This window comes from Homalodisca vitripennis, chromosome 8 (genome assembly GCF_021130785.1).
Source record: "Homalodisca vitripennis isolate AUS2020 chromosome 8, UT_GWSS_2.1, whole genome shotgun sequence".
In the NCBI taxonomy this organism is placed as follows: domain Eukaryota; kingdom Metazoa; phylum Arthropoda; class Insecta; order Hemiptera; family Cicadellidae; genus Homalodisca; species Homalodisca vitripennis.
In genome coordinates this window covers 115,712,069-115,731,798 of record NC_060214.1, presented here as the reverse complement: position 1 = coordinate 115,731,798, position 19,730 = coordinate 115,712,069, and the positions used below count along the sequence as shown (strand labels likewise).

At 35.1% G+C, this 19,730-nt stretch overlaps 2 protein-coding genes across 2 annotated transcripts in view; one reads left to right on the top strand and one right to left on the bottom strand.

The window, feature by feature from the left end:
* The window catches only part of LOC124367963, a 443,446-nt gene that overhangs the window by 348,925 nt on the left and 74,791 nt on the right, over window positions 1-19,730 (top strand). The gene's annotated exons all lie outside the window — the stretch shown is intronic.
* Window positions 2,149-2,667, bottom strand: LOC124368335 (DNA-directed RNA polymerase II subunit RPB1-like). The gene has a single exon (XM_046825610.1). It carries the CDS (start codon window positions 2,665-2,667, stop codon window positions 2,149-2,151), a length of 519 nt encoding a protein of 172 aa, XP_046681566.1.

The following is a 19,730-nucleotide window of genomic DNA, read 5'->3' as shown; positions in this document are numbered from 1 at the left end:
TTTAATAAAAACCACTAGAATTATAATTAATTATTTTGAACTGTATCTGATATGCTAATATTATCAATGTTTCGTTCAAAAATTAGTACAAGAAATTTTAATTTTTAATCAATAGTATATGAAGAATCATCTACAGAATAGCTACATTTGTAATATTCTAAAATTTCGATTTCTCGGAAACCCTTATGATTCATCTTTTTTACTAGGGCTAAAATTATTTCATTATCTACCACTCATTTTAACATTATATAAGTAAAAAAAAATAACTCTTCATATAAGTACAAAGTTTTAACTTAAGCACTGACTCAATTACATACTACTATCGCTTTAGCTGTCCATCTGAGAAGTTAGGATTCAGCACAACAATCACGGCACTAAATACAAAAATTAACACATTGCGACCTAAATAAACCAGCCCTACTTTGATTATTAAGAAATAGTATTTTCAAATTATAAACATTGACCTTGTCAAAGGAAGCCAAATGAATGGGATCAAATACTCTCGTATTTTGAGCGGTCTTTTCTTCTGAAAAAGAAAATCTTTGTGTTGCTGCAGTTATTGTCCCTTTAAAAGAGAGATCAAAGCTACCATAACAAATATCCCGGTGAAGATACAAAACACTAGACTGTTTTAATAACCCAACATCTCTACTACAGCTTCTATTGGAAATGTAGGTCATAAATGACAGTTGAAACAAACGCGTGCGTGCTCGAGCATTGATTAAAATTACTTACAATTACCCCACGCAGCTCTTCCACCCCCAACCGCCCACCCACAATAACCACAGTCATACACGTTCGCTCGATATCAACCCTAATTTACCACACGCTGAGGAACATAATACAGTAAACCGCTTGTTCACCGCATTGTACTTCGACTACGGAGGCTTGACTGTGGTACCTAACCATTTTGTGTGAATGTAACCTTACATTTCAAGTAACGCATTACAACTTATTCTAAATATGTCCTCTAAATGTGGCCTTAATGTGGGATGAATTAAAAAAACTAGGTATGGAAACTGACGTTTGTTATGGAATGTATATTGTTAACTGCAATTAAACGATATGATTTGATTTGATTTGAAATATTCATATAGAACAGTGCATGGCAGACAAAATCTGTAGGTTCTATTTACTTGAAAGATATTGTGAAAGGCTACGCATGTGATATGCTGGCGATGTGAGTGGTAGGACGTACGAGTAGCTAGCCGTATGATTGGTTAGTTGTAAGACAGGCTAGCAAAGTGATTGGCGATGTGAGTGGTAGGACGTACGAGTAGCTAGCCGTATGAGTGGTTATTGTACGACAGGCTAGCCAAGTGATTGGCGATGTGAGTGGTAGGACGTACGAGTAGCTAGTCGTGCGACTGGCTAGCCAAGTGATTGGCGATGTGAGTGGTAGGACGTACGAGTAGCTAGTCGTGCGACAGGCTAGCCAAGTGATTGGCGATGTGAGTGGTAGGACGTACGAGTAGCTAGTCGTGCGACTGGCTAGCCAAGTGATTGGCGATGTGAGTGGTAGAACGTACGAGTAGCTAGTCGTATGAGTGGTTAGTTGTACGACAGGCTAGCCAAGTGATTGGCGATGTGAGTGGTAGGACGTACGAGTAGCTAGTCGTGCGACTGGCTAGCCAAGTGATTGGCGATGTGAGTGGTAGGACGTACGAGTAGCTAGTCGTATGAGTGGCTAGTTGTACGACAGGCTAGCCAAGTGATTGGCGATGTGAGTGGTAGGACGTACGAGTAGCTAGTCGTATGAGTGGCTAGTTGTACGACTGGCTAGCCAAGTGATTGGCGATGTGAGTGGTAGGACGTACGAGTAGCTAGTCGTATGAGTGGCTAGTTGTACGACTGGCTAGCCATGTGATATGCTGGAGATGTGAGTGGTAGGACGTACGAGTAGCTAGTCGTATGAGTGGCTAGTTGTACGACTGGCTAGCCATGTGATTGGCGATGTGAGTGGTAGGACGTACGAGTAGCTAGTCGTATGAGTGGCTAGTTGTACGACTGGCTAGCCAAGTGATTGGCGATGTGAGTGGTAGGACGTACGAGTAGCTAGTCGTAATGAGTGGCTAGTTGTACGACAGGCTAGCCAAGTGATTGGCGATGTGAGTGGTAGGACGTACGAGTAGCTAGTCGTATGAGTGGCTAGTTGTACGATTGGCTTGCCATGTGATATGCTGGCGTTGTGAGTGGTTGGACGTAAGAGTTACTTACTGGTCGTATGAGTGGCAAGTCGTACGATTGGCTTGCCATGTGATATGCTGGCGTTGTGAGTGGTAGGACGTACGAGTAGCTACTGCCGTATGAGTGGCTAGTTGTACGACAGGCTAGCCAAGTGATTGGCGATGTGAGTGGTAGGACGTAAGAGTTACTTACTGGTCGTATGAGTGGCAAGTCGTACGATTGGCTTGCCATGTGATATGCTGGCGATGTGAGTGGTTGGACGTAAGAGTTACTTTCTGGTCGTATGAGTGGCAAGTCGTACGATTGGCTTGCCATGTGATATGCTGGCGTTGTGAGTGGTTGGACGTAAGAGTTACTTACTGGTCGTATGAGTGGCAAGTCGTACGATTGGCTTGCCATGTGATATGCTGGCGATGTGAGTGGTAGGACGTACGAGTAGCTAGTCGTATGAGTGGCTAGTTGTACGACTTGGCTAGCCATGTGATAGTGGCGATGTGAGTGGTAGGACGTACGAGTAGCTAGTCGTATGAGTGGCTAGTTGTACGACTGGCTAGCCATGTGATTGGCGATGTGAGTGGTAGGACGTACGAGTAGCTAGTCGTATGAGTGGCTAGTTGTACGACTGGCTAGCCATGTGATATGCTGGCGATGCGAGTGGTTGGACGTAAGAGTTACTTACTGTCGTATGAGTGGCAAGTCGTACGATTGGCTTGCCATGTGAAATGCTGGCGTTGGGACGTACGAGTGGTAGGACGTACGCGTGGTAGGACGTACGTACGCGTGGTAGGACGTACGTGTGGCTAGCCGAACATTGCTAATTTGTTAAAACTAAACGTACACATACGCTGACTTATTATCTCCACCGGTGTGCCAGAAAATGTACACTTCGCATTATATTGGTAGGGACTCCAATAGTTTGTTGAGCATTCCGACCCCACAAGCCGGGCTGGTGCTGGTATCGATTTGTATACAAGAAATACACAACCACCCCCTCCCCCTCACCCCACCAGGGTGACATCAACGCCCTCAACATTATAGGTTTGGTGGTAGCGAATGTTCCGCGCAGATCCCATAAAACTGGGGAACACATCAGTACAGTTGTTATTAAACTGGCATACAATGCGTTTAAAATACAATTATTGAACATGACAATGCCAATTTAATTGAAAAGTAAGCCATTTGAAATATGCTACGTTTCTTCATCCATCCAATTAATAAAGGATTTGCTACTATTTATTTGCTACATTACGTATATGTATGATTGGTTGAGCGGTAGCGAAACCTAAGACTCGATAGGATAGAAAATTTCATATTTATCTGTCTATACGATAATAATAGTAATAATAATTTTATTGCTTTAGAACATGTACATGTTATAGCAATTGTCAAGGAAGAAAATAAGCTAAAAGTTTGGATTCATACATGACATCTAGGTTACTTTCATACATACAATTTATTCCATTCATCCTACTGCTCATTTATTCGAATTTCCCACTCTAGCACCAGCGTCAGTCAGCCAATTATGTGGTCACCCAAACATGTGCCATGAACTCGTCTGTATTATAAAAAGCTTCTGAGAGCAATGCAGTTTTCAGACGAGTTTTAAATGCCTTAGGCATTGCGGCACTTTTTATGAAATTTGGCAGTTTGTTGACAAACTGAGCTCCTGCCTGTGAAGGCAAACGCTCATGTACTACCGTCCTGTGTCTCCCAGTTCGGTAGTTGTCCCTGCCTCTAGTCTCATATGAGTGTATATCACTACCTCTGATGTGATGCATTTTGACTTGAAAGACATAGACGTCTCTAGAATGTAGAGGCAGGGTAATGTCAACAGTTTCAGATTTCTGAATGCTGGTCTGCACGACTCTCTCCATTGTAGTTTTGCAATTGTTCGAACGGCTTTTTTTGGAGTGTAAACACTCTAGAGAAATGTGTATTTGCACAGCCTCCCCACAAGACCACTCCGTATGACAGGTGGGGGTATATCAATCCATAATACGCCGTCATCAGTACCTGAGGCAGTATTTGGATACGAGGTATGTATGACCGCACGCCTTCTCGAAAACAAACTGATCTGGTTTGAAAATTTGTACGAAACTTCATTTCTACATAAGGAATAGTGAGTTCGATGATGATGCATGTCAGTCCTTGGGATTTGGATGGGCTTTGGTTTTAATTGGTCTTTTGACAACGATAAAATTTCATAATAATAAATGCGTGAACAATCATACGAGGTTTAAACATGTGACATTTGCATTGGTGGAGTAAAAGGGAAAAACTAACACAGTGGAAAGTCCATGTTAGAAGTTTGTAATAAGACTGGATTTCAGCGCACGCTTTCGTTGTTGTACCCTCCTTATCTCACTGGAACTGTTATCATTTTAACAACGCTATGAAACCTAACTTGATGAACAAAAATGTGAACATATAATATGGCAAAATATCTCCAGAATGATATCTGTATACTTTAAATTTTGCATGAAACTTTATTTCTTACTAGACAAGAATGAGTTCTATGATAGTGCATGTCAAACCATGCAATTTTACTAAGCGTCACTGAAGACTATACACCGTAGGCTGACACAATTTTCTTCTATTGCCGGGAGATACAAAAATGTCATTTCTATACGTCTTCTATATGACTGCAGAGCATCTCGAGAATGAAATTAACTATAGATGTTTTTTTTTATTTACAAGCAACCTTAGCGAAGCCCGTTACGCGACACGTGGTGTGATATATTCATATCTTGTAAATATGAAATCTCCTAAACTACTGAATGGATTTACATGAATCCTAAGTACACATATTCCTGTTATTTTTAGGTGCCTATTAAGAAATAGTTTGCTTTGAAAATTTTACACTCTGAGTGCACATATCCGATAAAAACTGAGATATCGATCACGTATACTTGACGCTGCTATATGGATATGGATATCAAGGCTTCAAATATGGATTGATAATTTCAAATTCAAATTTAAAAAAATGAAAGTAATGGTGTTTAATAATATCCGTATTTGAGCCTTACATATTGAAGATTACAGTTTTGGATCAAATTAGTTTTGTGACTGCAGGATTCTTTTCTCTCACGATCAAATTCAGGCCTTGTATGAAACGCCCTGGATAGCTTATTTAATTTGCGATGCTTGTAAATACGCTAACTCTGCAAAAGCCTTTGGTGACGCACCAATCAAGATGGCTTTGATGTCTCCAGGCACTGCTTACAGGATCTGTGCCCCATGCTACACATCCACTGCTTACAGAATCTCCTGCTCGTTTGCTTTTAACGATAGTGCAAACTCTTCAGCCACAATATTCCATCGGTAAATAGTAGTATTCGAATGTTCTGATTAATTAATTTGTTATGACATCTTCAAATACCAATTGAATAAATTGGTAAAATTGAGATTTTCTACTTAGTCTAAGAGTTAAAAGCCAAATTTTATCGTAGAAAGACAACAGCCTAGTTTTTTTTGTAAAACCTCTTAAAAATAAATAGATCGTCGCATTCATACGAGGATTAACGCGGCAAAAGTTTTGATGTGTAAACCACTTCTGTTTTTTAAAGCATCGATAAATTTTGAAACTGTTCAGAGTTTTGACACATTTTGATCTTACAATGGTACCTCATTTTTACAAAATAAATTTAAAATGTATTTTTTTATAGTTTTTTCAGGGTGTGCTCAGGCCATTACATGCTTAATAGCTCCCTTTCATATATTTATAATCGCTGTTTCTTTCGTTTGCCGCTAGACAGCGCACAACGATGACGTTTCATGTAGGAACAGATTTTAGCATTTGGTGCAAGATCTTCTCATACACGTAAATACCACGCTAGTTTTGGTGATGGTATAAATGAGAGTTAGTTAAATAGGGCGATATATCAAATGATAGTTTTAACGCAAACAATATTTTTTTAGCGTAACACTCAAAATGCACCATAATTCATAATGTGATATTAGCCTTCGTCAACAAAATACAGTGCAGCGAGAAATGATTATCGACTTTCGGAAAAAAACAATTGTTTAAAAAAAAAAATCCATTGATTTATTGTTACCACATTGGAAGAGCCGATGGCCGAGCGGTCTAAGACGTTGGACTTTGGATCTGAGTCAGAGATGGCGCAGGTTCGAATCCTGCCTGTAACCGTTGTTTTTTATCAGTAGTGCCAACCCTGTACTGTATCAACACTCCCCTTTATACTGTTTGATAAGATCTTCACACAGGCCAGTGGCTCGTGAGGACAGATATAATAAGGCTTAAAAGAGATCGGCTTCTCCTTTTTATAAAAACTAATTAAAAAGTTGTTGCTATAATCACAATAATTACGTAAATGAAAACCCGCCAGAGTACTTTAGATCATATTTAATTACAAACTTAAATACCTTTCGATTAATCAACAAGATCACGCTTCGAAATACGTTCATCTTTTTTCTAGTTAGACAACTCGTCTAAAGAAATGTTAGTTTTTTCTAGTCAGCTAACAGTAATGTAGTTTTGTAATATAATCGATTATTTTACTCAAATATTTAAATAATAGGACCAAAGGTGCCTGGAAATAATTTGAATCCTGTATCGTTAATAAGTTTTAGGTCGCGTCAATAACATGTGAGTATGGACAAATATCAAGCATTTAATACACGGAAATCGTCTATTTATAATTGCTTCACTGTTTATTTACTGTTGAAGATAATAACTATGTTCCCACTAATCAGAGCGTTTGTTTATTTTTATTTATTTGTACGCTCTTAAATAACAGTAACGTACGTTTTAATGTGTATTGTAAATATTTTTATACAACTTCAATTTTGTTTGCTTAACCACCGATTTTCATATAATTAGTTATAAAAACAAGTTCTAAAATACGCTTACGGGTTAAAAATACCAGTTTCAATGTTCTTCATGATTTATAATATACTAAATAATAATTAAATTGTAAATATGTATTTTTATTTCCTCTGTGTTGGATACTGATTTGTTGAAGTTAGCTGCATTAATTATTAAACTAGTTTTGATGAGTTAATTTTTTGTCATTTTTCTTCTGACCTCCTTGCATCATCTTTCTCCTGCCTGTTCCCTTTCTCCCTAGTTTGTGACTGTTTAAGGCAAATAATTAACGATGCATGTATTTATGATTGAACTCGTTAATGAAAAAGTCATTCTTTGAGATGATGTCCAGTAGTACAGCTCCAATAGAGTTATGTAACATATAACTTTATAACACGATAATCCGATAAACAAAATCGTGGATGTACGAGCAAAGGGTGAATAGCGCCTTACATTATTGTTGCAGGCAATATGCGTGCAGCCTCAATATTGCCGCTTTGATTTGTCAGGCGCTACGTCCCGGTAAACTGTTTCAATCGAATAGAAAGTTCGGAGAATTCCCCTAACCAAGATTCTATTACATCCATACTGTCCGATCTAAACGTCACAACAATTTTCATGTAAATAGTTTTCAGAATTATTTCTCGGTGACTACAAAACCGGAATAAAGTCAAATTGGATTGATGTACTAGAAATTGTTTTATATTTCAACTCGTGCACTAAATGAACGTTTCTTAAAAACTTTCGTTCCATAAAACGTACAAACTGACTCTGACTTTGAGGTTATGTCAGTGCAACATTTCCATACGACTACTTCTGTGGTTTACAACATCGCTGATGAATATTACCACTCAGTCCAGATAAGGCAGCAAAACAGAATGACAGGCACTTCGACTGGGGCGATTTAATGAGCTGAGCTGTGATATTTGTAATCATTACACAGCTAGAGTTGTCGGGGTGGAGGGGGGGAGGGTGAGAGGGGCATCATGACGTCACCTGCCCCTACTACCTACGTCATTCGCCCACGGTTCTCACTTGTTTAAAAGCTGTTTGGACAAATAATATTTATAGAAGCGTACTTTGGTTTGTATTGCAAATTGTATACCTTCAAGCTATTAAACAGATGTGGTGTTCATCCAGATGAAATAAGTAATTAACATGAACGAACCTGTTCATACAATTTGTTTATTTAAAAAGGCTGGAAAATCGTAAACCCCTCCATGTTATGCTTACATTAAAGATAGTTAACCTAACTAAGTAAAATAATTACACTGTTCCATTATTTCAATTTTTACCGATCTTTCGATAATTTTTTGTTTATTTTAACGATAATCTAAGCGTTTGGAACGATTATTTAAATCCTTTGGAATAATAAATTTGCCTAAAATAATCGAAATACATGGAATGATTCTACAATGTTTAAAAATAACCTATCCAGTGTTTAGATATCTCAGTATTATCATGCATTATATTATGAACCGATTTTTCTCTTTTTCTTTTGAGAAAATAATCTAAACATCTAGACATTAAATAATGATTATTTAAGTCCTTTGGTATAATACATTTGCCTAAATATATGGAATGATTCATCGGTGTTTCGAAATAACCTATCCAGTGTTTAGATACTATCATTCTGACATGTTGTTACCTCATTTAAATAATGATAGATGTTTTCATTAATTAATGTAATTACTACAAGATGCAATAAAGCATTATTTGCTAGTATTGAAATCATACTATCTTCTCTTAATTATTGTTTCAAGACGTGATTTGTTCGAATATACTCCAAAATGGAACACCTTCGTGCTTCGACAGTAACAATGTTTTGAATAATCATATCTGAGTAACAAAACAGGTTTTCATAAAATAGTCCAATTGTTTACAAATAGATTGAACACTTTTTTACAAAACACAGTGTTATCTAAGTGACAGTCTCATTGTCTCATCTTATGCATATTGAGTGCACTACGATGTTCCTGACACGATCTCTAAGCACGGTGGAGCAACCGAGTTTTCTTCACATGACGTGGCTATGGTGGGAAGGGTTGATTCAAAGTGAATGTTGTCTAGAATCTTGTGCACTTGATGAGACAATGAGAATACATCTTCATGTAGATTACACTAAATCTTGTAGTCTAGCTGTCTCTGATATCGAAACGAAGTAAAAAGCTCATTTGAGCTGCTTCGTCACCGAATTTTTCTTTTGTGTCTTCAGACGAACATGACTCAGATCACAGATGCTGCACTAAGAGGAAGGTGAACTGGAGCTTAACTCAACATTCACATTGAATAAACCCTTCCACACAAGAGGTCATGAGTTATTTATTTATATTCAAAAGGTCAAGAACCATCACGGCAATTCTGCTTTCAGACTATGACCATAACATAACACGTTATTTCAAACTGCATGCACTTAAATAGATTAAAAAAGAGGCAAATAAATAGTTAAGGGTGGAAGATAATGAAACGAATACAATAAACAATAATACATTAATAATATACATCAATAATTAAATAAGCAAAGGCAAAAAATAATTATTAATTAATTTAACGACAATACAAAAAAAACATTAATAATTTAATAATAAAAATAAGCATTAGTGAATAACAGAACAGTAAAAACAAAACATGGTACAAGTTAGAAATTGGTTTGGGACAGTTTTACCTTTAAAATGTTTAGTGCAATTGGCGTAGAAAACCCCATTATTTTTTTATCTTGTTTAACCTTCAAAAGGCACACATATATTTTTCCTTTCAAAAGCCACTCAGGCGTCTACTGGACCCCATTTAAAAAATGCCCTTAAAATATAAATAAATTGCGTTTATATCAGTTTTATTTGTTTCTTAGACTATTAGTATGTACAAGCTATAATATATTGGTTAAAAACAATAAATATGACAATGATACATTTTCCTTGCAAAATGCTGTAATTTTGATGAAAAATGTAAACTCTTTGAAAATAGCCATGTGTATGAGTTTTTAAAAGTTTTCGACGCAAAACTATATAGTAGCTTACAGTTTATTACATGTAAAAACAGTGTATGAATTTATTTATTCCATCGCAATTATGACCTATTTTATACAAAATCGCCAAACAGGCCAAATATTTTTCCATAAAAGTACAGGCTATACAATTTAAAACACTGATTTTATTTATTTATTGTTTATTGATTAAAAATTTATCTTTGGTCAATAAGGAAAGTTATGTCAAATATTTCACATATAACCACAAAAATTACATTACAACCATTATAATCAAATACAGACAACGAGGAAAAACACAACATTAAACAGCACACTGGGGCCCCAAGAACCAAAGACAAATAAAGTTGTTTATTACTCAGCTGACAGCTGGCAACTAAGGCGGGCAGTGGTGGGGCTTGAAGCCTAGTGATGCCAACTAAAATTGCATGAGTACCAAAAATTCCCGTGATAAACAAACTGAGAAATACGAAAAAGAAATTTATGTGAGATCCTGTGGACCCCAGTGCTTTTTGAACAACACAAAAAACGATTATTTGTATCACGATGTTACGCTGTTAGCGTGATACACAAGGTACCAAACGCGTTCACGGTAGTCTCTACGCATGCGGTCGATTGAGACAATGAACGGCGACGAATTTTATAGTACACGTAGTCATTCACTTTATGCGTACCACAAAGAAACTTTTTCGTTGTTCGTTGATTTGTTGATATTTCAAAGTGCAAATCTTACACGCCACCGTTCATTTATGCGAGGGACGTGTTAATAAATGTAATACTACAGGCTGTTACCGTTTTGGCTTACGCCGCTGTAATACAATTAAAGAATATTTCCTAAAATGTAATATTTGTTTGGTAATCTTTTCATAATTAAATCCTCGATTCCTTCACCCTGCCGTTTATGTATAATATTGTACTAAATAAATGTAGTATTAAGGGTTGTTATAGTTTTTTATTACAAAAACTACTTAAAAATTAATGTATTAATTAAAATTAAAATAATTAAATTACATTAAATTAAAAATACCAAAACATAATATAATATAATATTTTTATATTAGATTAAAGATTTTTTATGAAGAAAATATTAATTTTTTATTATTTAATTATTTATAAGTTAAAGTTAATTAATTTAATTTTAAGTTTTTTATCAATCTATTTTTGTTTTAATTTATTTCGTGTTTAAGTTAAAATGTAACAACAAAGCGTTTAAAAATATAAAAGCTGTAACTCATTATGAAAGTAGATTTCAGATGTAGCTCACAAGGGGTCTGGCCGTTTGAAACTTCTGACCACTTAACCAGGTGATCGTGCAATATATGTACGGTTGATTGAACCTTTGGAACACCTTAACAATTTTTAGTTACAGTTAAAGCCTAGAAATAACACTTATTTGAATTTTTCCATTCCACAAAATATTGCAGTTAGGTCTATAGAAAAAAGGCCGAAGATTTGTATTTTTCAATACATGTGTTTTTATTTAAGTCAAAATTGTTTGTATTTTTACGTTACTTTTATTTCAGTTATGTGGGTCTGACGATGTGTTCATTGAGCACGAAAGGCCTCACAAAAATAAAAATGTGTCATCTATTAGAGTGTTTGTTCATAAATTAAACATACTACATTATTGTCTTAGCCGTTTTTTATTGAACCCGACTATAAATTTCCCTCTAATTCGTACTTTAAATGCTTAAAATCAAAACAATTTGAAGTAATTTTTTGTTTCCAGAGAAGTCATCATAAAGTTAATGGAAAGTGACTGTCGTTTAAACATAACCCAACCATCTACACCACCTCTGGATTGTAAATTTGTTAGGACACATGTTCGCAACATAAGTCGAAATTTTTAATTATATACCTGTAATGTAACCAAAATTCACTGCTCAGAATCAAATTACATGCGGATTTAGCCCAAACTTTGTATTTATGCCATGATGACGTTTCATACTGAACCCAGTGTGTTACGCTGGGTAGTAATAAATCATGTAGATATAAAAGTAGAGTGGAAAGTTTGCAAAGACAAAGCGATACTATTGTTAACCACCGAGGAAATATTCGTGCCGAATCTCTAAAAGGCCCAATAAAATCTCTGAGTGACGTTAGCGAGTGAACGCGAATCCCAAAGTTTACGAGCAATCGGTGGACTTTATAGGCCTAGCGAGGAGGCATCGATTTGACCTATAAATGGAGCACGTGCTCGCCACACAACCCCCTCCCCCCCACGCCCGTCACTTAATGGCGAGGGGTGGTCTAGGCTTACACAACCCGATACGGACCTACCGCCCCCTCTCCCTGCCCTTCCACCCACTGATAACCGTTCTGTTTATCACCCCCTAACTGCGTATAACCATATTCATTTCCATGAAATCATCCTCGATATAAATTCAAACATGGGACTTGTCCTGAAAATTCAGCTAATTAATTCACTATCGCTCTTAACAATGTGTGTATACAACTTAACAACAACTCAATTTAATGAATTTTACAGTATGAGTGTAACACAATTAAATTGTGTACGAAGATTTTTTTATAATGAAATTATACGACATATTTTAAACTATTCCACGAGAATGGCTGGAATAGAGGGTATGGGCTTTCCAAAAGTGGGTCAATTGCCGACCTCAACCCCCGCCCAACCCTCCCCAGCCTATGCTTACAACAACCCTCCTGAACATAACCACTACAATTTGACCTGCAGTCCTCCAGCATTCCTTATTATATCCTGGATCTTAGCCAGAGCCTCAAAATAACAGTTCTTTCCTGTAAGCTGTCTCCCTCAATGTAATAAACTCAGCCTTCATAAACGTTTTGGACTGAGACTCTTGCTCTTTAAAAGATAATATAGTATAATCTTTCTCTGTAATAAAAGGAATGGTCCTTTTGTACAGGGCGGTAACAAATATGAGTTATAATGCAACTCAGTACCCAACATAATTATATCATTACCTAAGTATTTTAAAGTTAATTATTTTCGTGTAATCATGTGCTTGTTACATTTTGATCCGGAAATCACCAACACACCATCATAAAGTTATTTTGAGGGATTAGTTGGTTTAACGAAACAAAAAAAAACTTTCAAATGTTATTGGACTTTCTAGCAAAGAAATGAAACCGAGTGCATTTTGTTCCCTGGAATTCTATCCCTCGGAAACTTATCTAGTAAAAACCTGATTTATGAAATTGATTGTCTTAATTATTCAATGAACTCTTCTTTATCGAGCTTAGGATGGTTTGCAATGGCGTAGATAAAAATGTTTGAAGGGGTTCCACCTGGGGGTCTGGGGTTATGGAATACCTTCCCAGCATAAATGGGGGTTAAGGGGCACTATCCCTGGAAAATTTCTTAAATAATACACTAAAAACAACCATATTAGCTATTTAAAAAGCTGAAAATCTATAGGAACAGCTAGTATTACAATACAATTTATAGATGATTTTGTATTTAAAATATTTATTGATCTGTGATAATATTTGTGGTTTGATAAGCCAACATATTTATTCAATCTAACGAAATATCATTTATGAAAACATTCTACAACTTATTAGTATATTTTTCATACACCGATCTTTCATTTTACCTGTGAATCAAGGACGTAGCCAGCAAGGGAATCCAAGCGGTCCGGACCCTCCCCAAATTTTCAATTCCTTTTTTAGCAAACGATTATTATTATTTAAATAATTCAGTATAGCTGGCCATGTGCCGCTTAAAGATCATTGTCAACATTAAAATTAAACAAATTTTTAAAGAACGAAAGGGGGGTTGACTGAACTTTATCTGTCCAATAAGGAAAAATATAAGTCTTGACCCCCCACCCCCTCCCAATATTTCCTGGCTGTGAATCTGATTCAAACTAATAAGATGAACTCTATAAACTTGTATTGTTGTCTGAAGAAGCACAGGATTATGAGTCTGATATTGAATTTTGTTTTTGTCAAACCAATAGGGCTGTAATAATACAAACACCATCAAAACTCTTCTTCATATCATATATGATATAAATTAAAGAACCCAAATACCTGTCTTGTTAATCAGGTAATCTTTGCTCTGATCCGAGATATTTCTTTAAAAACAGATCTCAAAATTCAGCAGAAAGATTTTGCCTAATGGTTAAGAATATAGGGTTTTATGTGTATATGTCAACTTGTGCTCTTACAAATGTGTCACTAAACCAAAATTTGTCATTTTTAAAGCATTTTGGAAGACCACAAGCTTTTCTGGTACACCAAAAGTATTTTTTTATCAAGGAAATCATACTAATTTGATACCCATGCTTCTATATAAGAAAAACCAATTATCCAGAAATTAAAAAAACAATCTTTGGCCTATTGAAGGAAACAGGATTTTTCCGGACATTTTCCATTGTTCAGTGATACAAAAAAAAATCAGAAACACTAAGTTTCGAGATCTGCAATCTGATCTCTTTTTCAGGTAAATAACTAATGTAACACATAATTACAAACTAGGTTAAAATAAACAAATCATACCAGAGCGTTGTGACACGTGTCACTAACTCTAAAACAGTTGTAGGTGGTTGGTCAGCGAATACAGACATATTGTGACCTGTATTCTATAGTTCAGTTTTAATGATTAGTGTTGTGTTTAGTTTTTTATTAAGTGCATGTTTAAGAGTTATTGAAGTTGACACACAACATGGTAGTTGTGATTCCTGACTTACGCGTGTCACAACGCTCTAGTATGATTTGTTTATTTTAACCTAGTTTGTAATTATGTGTTAGGTTAGTTATTTACCTGAAAAAGAGATCAGATTGCAGATCTCGAAACTTAGTGTTACTGATTTTTTTATCACTGAACGATGGAAAAATCCTGTTTCCTTCACAATCCTTCCATCGTCAGAAACAAACTTCAAACAAAGATTTGGCTTATTGTCAGTAAAATAATTTCCTGTACCTGCCTGTGACATTCATCCAGCTCAAATAATCTTGTTATCATCGTTTATTCAATGTTCACAACTTCAAATTATTTCTTATCAAATTAGATGTAACTTTTAATGAAAAAAGTTTGCCCAGATGAGAAGTGTTGTTGAACAACATTACACCGGACTGTTTATGTAGATTTACAGCTCACAACACAGCCTGTGACAACCTGAGGCAGATACTCAGTATGCTGTTTGGCACGAGTTATGGGGCTGGGCAAACAGCTGTGGTGTTCTGTTCACTGGCAGCCAGTCAGGTTCATGTATTACCATTTCATCAAAATCTTTCAGCTCATAACTAAGTAGAAGTGCACCACACGTGTTTTAACAGGTTTGGATGAGGTTACTATGTAAAATTTCAAATTTACAGCTCGTTTCATTCTCACCATTTCCTGTTGGCAGAAAGATAATTGTACAATAAAGAAGTCTGCACGAATTTTACGCGATATAGAAACTCACTCTTGTAGAAATGAAGTTTCTTGCCAAATGTATAGTCTAAATATGAAATCATTCTTAATATACATTCATTACAATGGGTTTTATATCAGCAAAAAAGTCTACACACCAAGACGTTATAATGGCTGCATGTGTTAATATATCACATATTTGGATCTCTTATGAGTGTATTGAGTTTTTTTACAAATTTATTTATTCTGGTATTTTCTCGTTGTCACCATGGTTATCTATAAGACCAATGCAAAAATATTTACTAACGCACAGCCAAATCCCATGAACCATTATCAAACTCATATAAAAAATGAAGCTTCATACGAAATTTTGTCTATAGGTCAGTTCGAATTCAAGATATCATGCAAACAGACAGAGAGAAATGAAATTTTCCAGCTCCACGAGTGATAGGCTTCGCTAAAGCTCAACCAATTAAACCTTGGTTTTGACAAAAAGAGCACTCGGTGCTCAGTGCCAAAGTTGTTTCAAAATCTTTTAACATCCATCAATATTTTTATCTTTGTCAAGATATTTTGGAGTTGAACAATTACATAAAGGGATTTCAAGATCCATTTGCTGAGTTGCCTTTTCATTGAATACAGTTGCTTCTTATGAAGAATGATATTAAAGCCCCATTATTATAAGATTGCTTGATTTTTGTACATAACAAGATGAGAACATTTGAAAAAATGCCTAAAACATAAGTACTTACAGTCTAGGCAGCAGTGGCGTGACTAGGGGAAGGGTAGAGGGGGGGTGGAACTCATGCAAAAACCCTAAAAATTAAAAAAGAATATTTTTATAACAGCAATCTAACTTGTTTGAAATACAGCAGTTACATTTTTTTCTATTTGGCTTATCTAATTTATTTACATTTACATTTATTCAGATTTACTCCATACCCCCTGGTGTGGTGTGCTCAAAATCAGAATCACCCCCCCCCCCCCCAACTTCTAAAAAAAAGAGAGAAGAACGAACAAAGAGTATGTTAAAATACGTGAGCATGGACAAGTTAATCATTATTTAAAATTAACGTTACTTCATATAATTGTAAATCAATTAATGGGACGAGAACATGGGTATGAAAGATTGAAATTTGGATAAACCCAACTGAAGTAGCAGTCATAACACATTTATGATGCTGAATATTACAATAGCTATAGTGTTCACAATTTATAGATGATAGCTGGAATAAAATTCTAAATATTATTTAGTTCATGAGTAAAACCGATTACATTGTAATTGTCTGTTCATTAGACTGTATGTCTGTGTGACACCTCTTGGTATAAAAGTCCTGGAGACTTGAGACATATTTTTCTTGGTTCAAGGAAAAGTCCTACTAATTCTGGGGTCAAAATATGAAAGCAAGCAACGTTGTAATAATCAGGGTCAGCCTTAGGCTGGTGTCGCCACACCAGGCTCTGTGGTTAGGGCAGCTGTTTGAACATAGGATTGCCAAAACAAATAATGGAATCCAATTGTTTATACAGGGAAAGATATGTTTACAGAGGGAAAGAATTGTTTACTTAGGGAAAGTAAAGTTTGGGAGAGGTAAAATCAGCTGACTACGCAATGTTTTTCGCAAAGCTCAGCTGTATTGGAAAGTAACCCATTACCATACACAGTGATGAAAAAGTATTTAAATTTACCAAATAAATTGTATTGCAAGATGCAAAGGGACCAAACCAAAAAGTGTAGTTTCAGATTATTTGATGCCTTTTGAAAAATTCATCTACATAATGGCAAAATGGATCAAGCTCTATCAGCTGTACTTTTTTATATTGATTAAAAACTGTTGGTCCAAAACAGATTTATTGTTTTTTCTAAAGCGTGCTGGACCAAGCCTATCAACTAAAATGACAAAATATACTTAATATATTAAATATATATAATATACTAAATATATTTAATATTAAGTAACACAAGTTTAGGATATTCAATATTTTTTTTAGTTGTTATCTGTTAGAAGAGCTATGGTGAAACATGGGGCTTGCTAGGTGGGTGCTGAATTGGGGGGCCCATAGTAAAACTTTGCACTGGGCCCCGTACAAACTCTGGCCAGCCCTGACAATAATCCATAAACAAGTTAGTCAGTTCGGTAAGACTCATTAAGTTCTGTTGGGTCCTTTGCATTGTGGGATAGAACTACGTGAAATATATCCGTATATAACTTATCAATAACATAATTTTAGGCTTGACTCTTTTCAAACAAAACCAATGAATTCATTTACACCAATAAATCGTCATCAATCAGTTATGATGAATTTTAACTTGCCCAAATTCCTTGCAGCATTATTCTTGTCTAATTAACTCATCGTCACACATACACTGCTCTCCTTTGAAATATGAGATGATGGGTTTGACAGTACGTACATTTCATTCTTCCTTTCGTGGCACCCCTGTCTCGATGCAGTTCTGCCAACCTAGATACGTCACTAGGCTGTCACCCGTCTAACAGTGACTAATGTGTTTCCGTGATAAATTGCCGTGCCAGTCAATGCAATGTAAGCATGAGGTGTTACGTATTACAGTACACAACGTTATATTGTTTGCTTCGAAACGGGCCACAAGGGTTCATGTAGCGACCTTGTTTTGATGAAGATAAATTACTAACAGAATAACTAACCTTGTGAAGTATATTTTTAAAGTGGAGGCTAGACATTATTTACAACACCAAAAAAAACTTCTGTTTGATCAGTATAGTTAAAAATGTGTAGTGTATTTATTTTTGTGATTTTTGCTAGTATGATTATAGACTTTACAAAGTACAAAGCATTAATTTCTGTGATAAATTCCTGATTGAAAAATATTTTTTTAACAAAAAATCCCACTACCAAATTAAATAAGATAAATAGACTAGGAGTTTAACTAACTGCTAAAAACTAATAAACCATATTAAATTTTAAAGGCTACCTATCGTATTTAAACCACCATCAAATTCACCCATTATTGCATCTTTAGGGAAACAGCGAAATCATTAGGATTGGTTTAACTACAACATTGTATAGCTCTGCTTCACACATATGCCATGTAATTAAAAATTATCATAAAAGAAGAACGAGTATTTACAAACACTAGACTTACTATGCTTAACCTTTTTAGGCCTTACGTCCTACTGGTAGTATGTTTAATAAACATTCATAACATTCATGTTAATAAAGTAACTTCCATGCTTTCATGATCTATTAATTGTTAAAATAAGACTGTGTATATAGTATTAAATGGAAAGCTATAATTACAAAGCTCTAGTTATAGTCAACAAGCTTATTAATTTTCCGATCATTAGACGACAGTTGAGTTATGAGTTACTGCACTATGAATTATGGGTATTCAGTGTTGCTAGTACCAGTCAAGGAGAAAAAGGTAAAACTATTTTTAATTGTAAGAGATTGAATAAATATGTACATACACATTCTGTGTTTACCGAATTGCATCATAACTATTGAACAAAAATTAAAGATTTTCAAGAGAAAATTTTGTTTAATCATTGTTTATATGTCCAATCATTAAAAATAAAGTTACATTTCTTTAATATGTTTTACTTTCTTAATTAGATTTGCAATTACCATCTATAAATATCTTAGTGAGCCGTAAAAAATCACAATTTCTACTATTTTCAATTTAAAAACTTCTGTGGCATAAAATAAACAAACGTTAAAAAATGAAAATTACTTTTTTTGGAAATAATTGTCTACAAATTTATATTTGCTGCATGTATTTTTAATTTTCTACATAAATCAATGGAAAGGTATAGATTTAAATCAAATATGTTCCCACATGTAATTTTTTTAATGTACCTAAAGTTTGAACAAACTAAAAATTCTAAAACTCGTTTGAGATTCTTTGTTAAAATAAAATTGTATTCAATACTTACTACATTTCTTGATCACATATTGTTGTAGCACAGTTAATTTAGTACAAAACCAAATTTAGTAAATGCTGATGGCTGAGCAAAATCTATATATATATAAAAATGAATGTTTGTGTGTTTGTCCTTTATGGAATCGTACACTATTTGACCGATCATTATGAAAATTTGAATGTATATGTACTTTTCGACGGAGAGGGTTTATATGCTATACTCATTTATAAAACTCACCACCAGGTGGCGCTGCAAAATATAAAAGTTTTCAAAGCGCCTGCACATTATAAACCGCAATTACAAGACAGTTACGTATATTAATTTGCCAAAGACTATTTGAAGGCACTAAGTTAGAATATATTATGTTTGTCTTTATGATACATATATGGTTGAACTTAAAGCTTGACTGTTAGACCGTTTTATAATAAAATACATGTACGTGTATAATGGCTATATAATAAGCATACACAGATTTTCTTGATCGTGACAACA

Excerpts from the sequence above, each read along its gene's own strand:
- LOC124368335 (XM_046825610.1), bottom strand. The coding sequence starts at position 2,667 with ATGGCTAGCCAAGTCGTACAACTAGCCACTCATACGACTAGCTACTCG.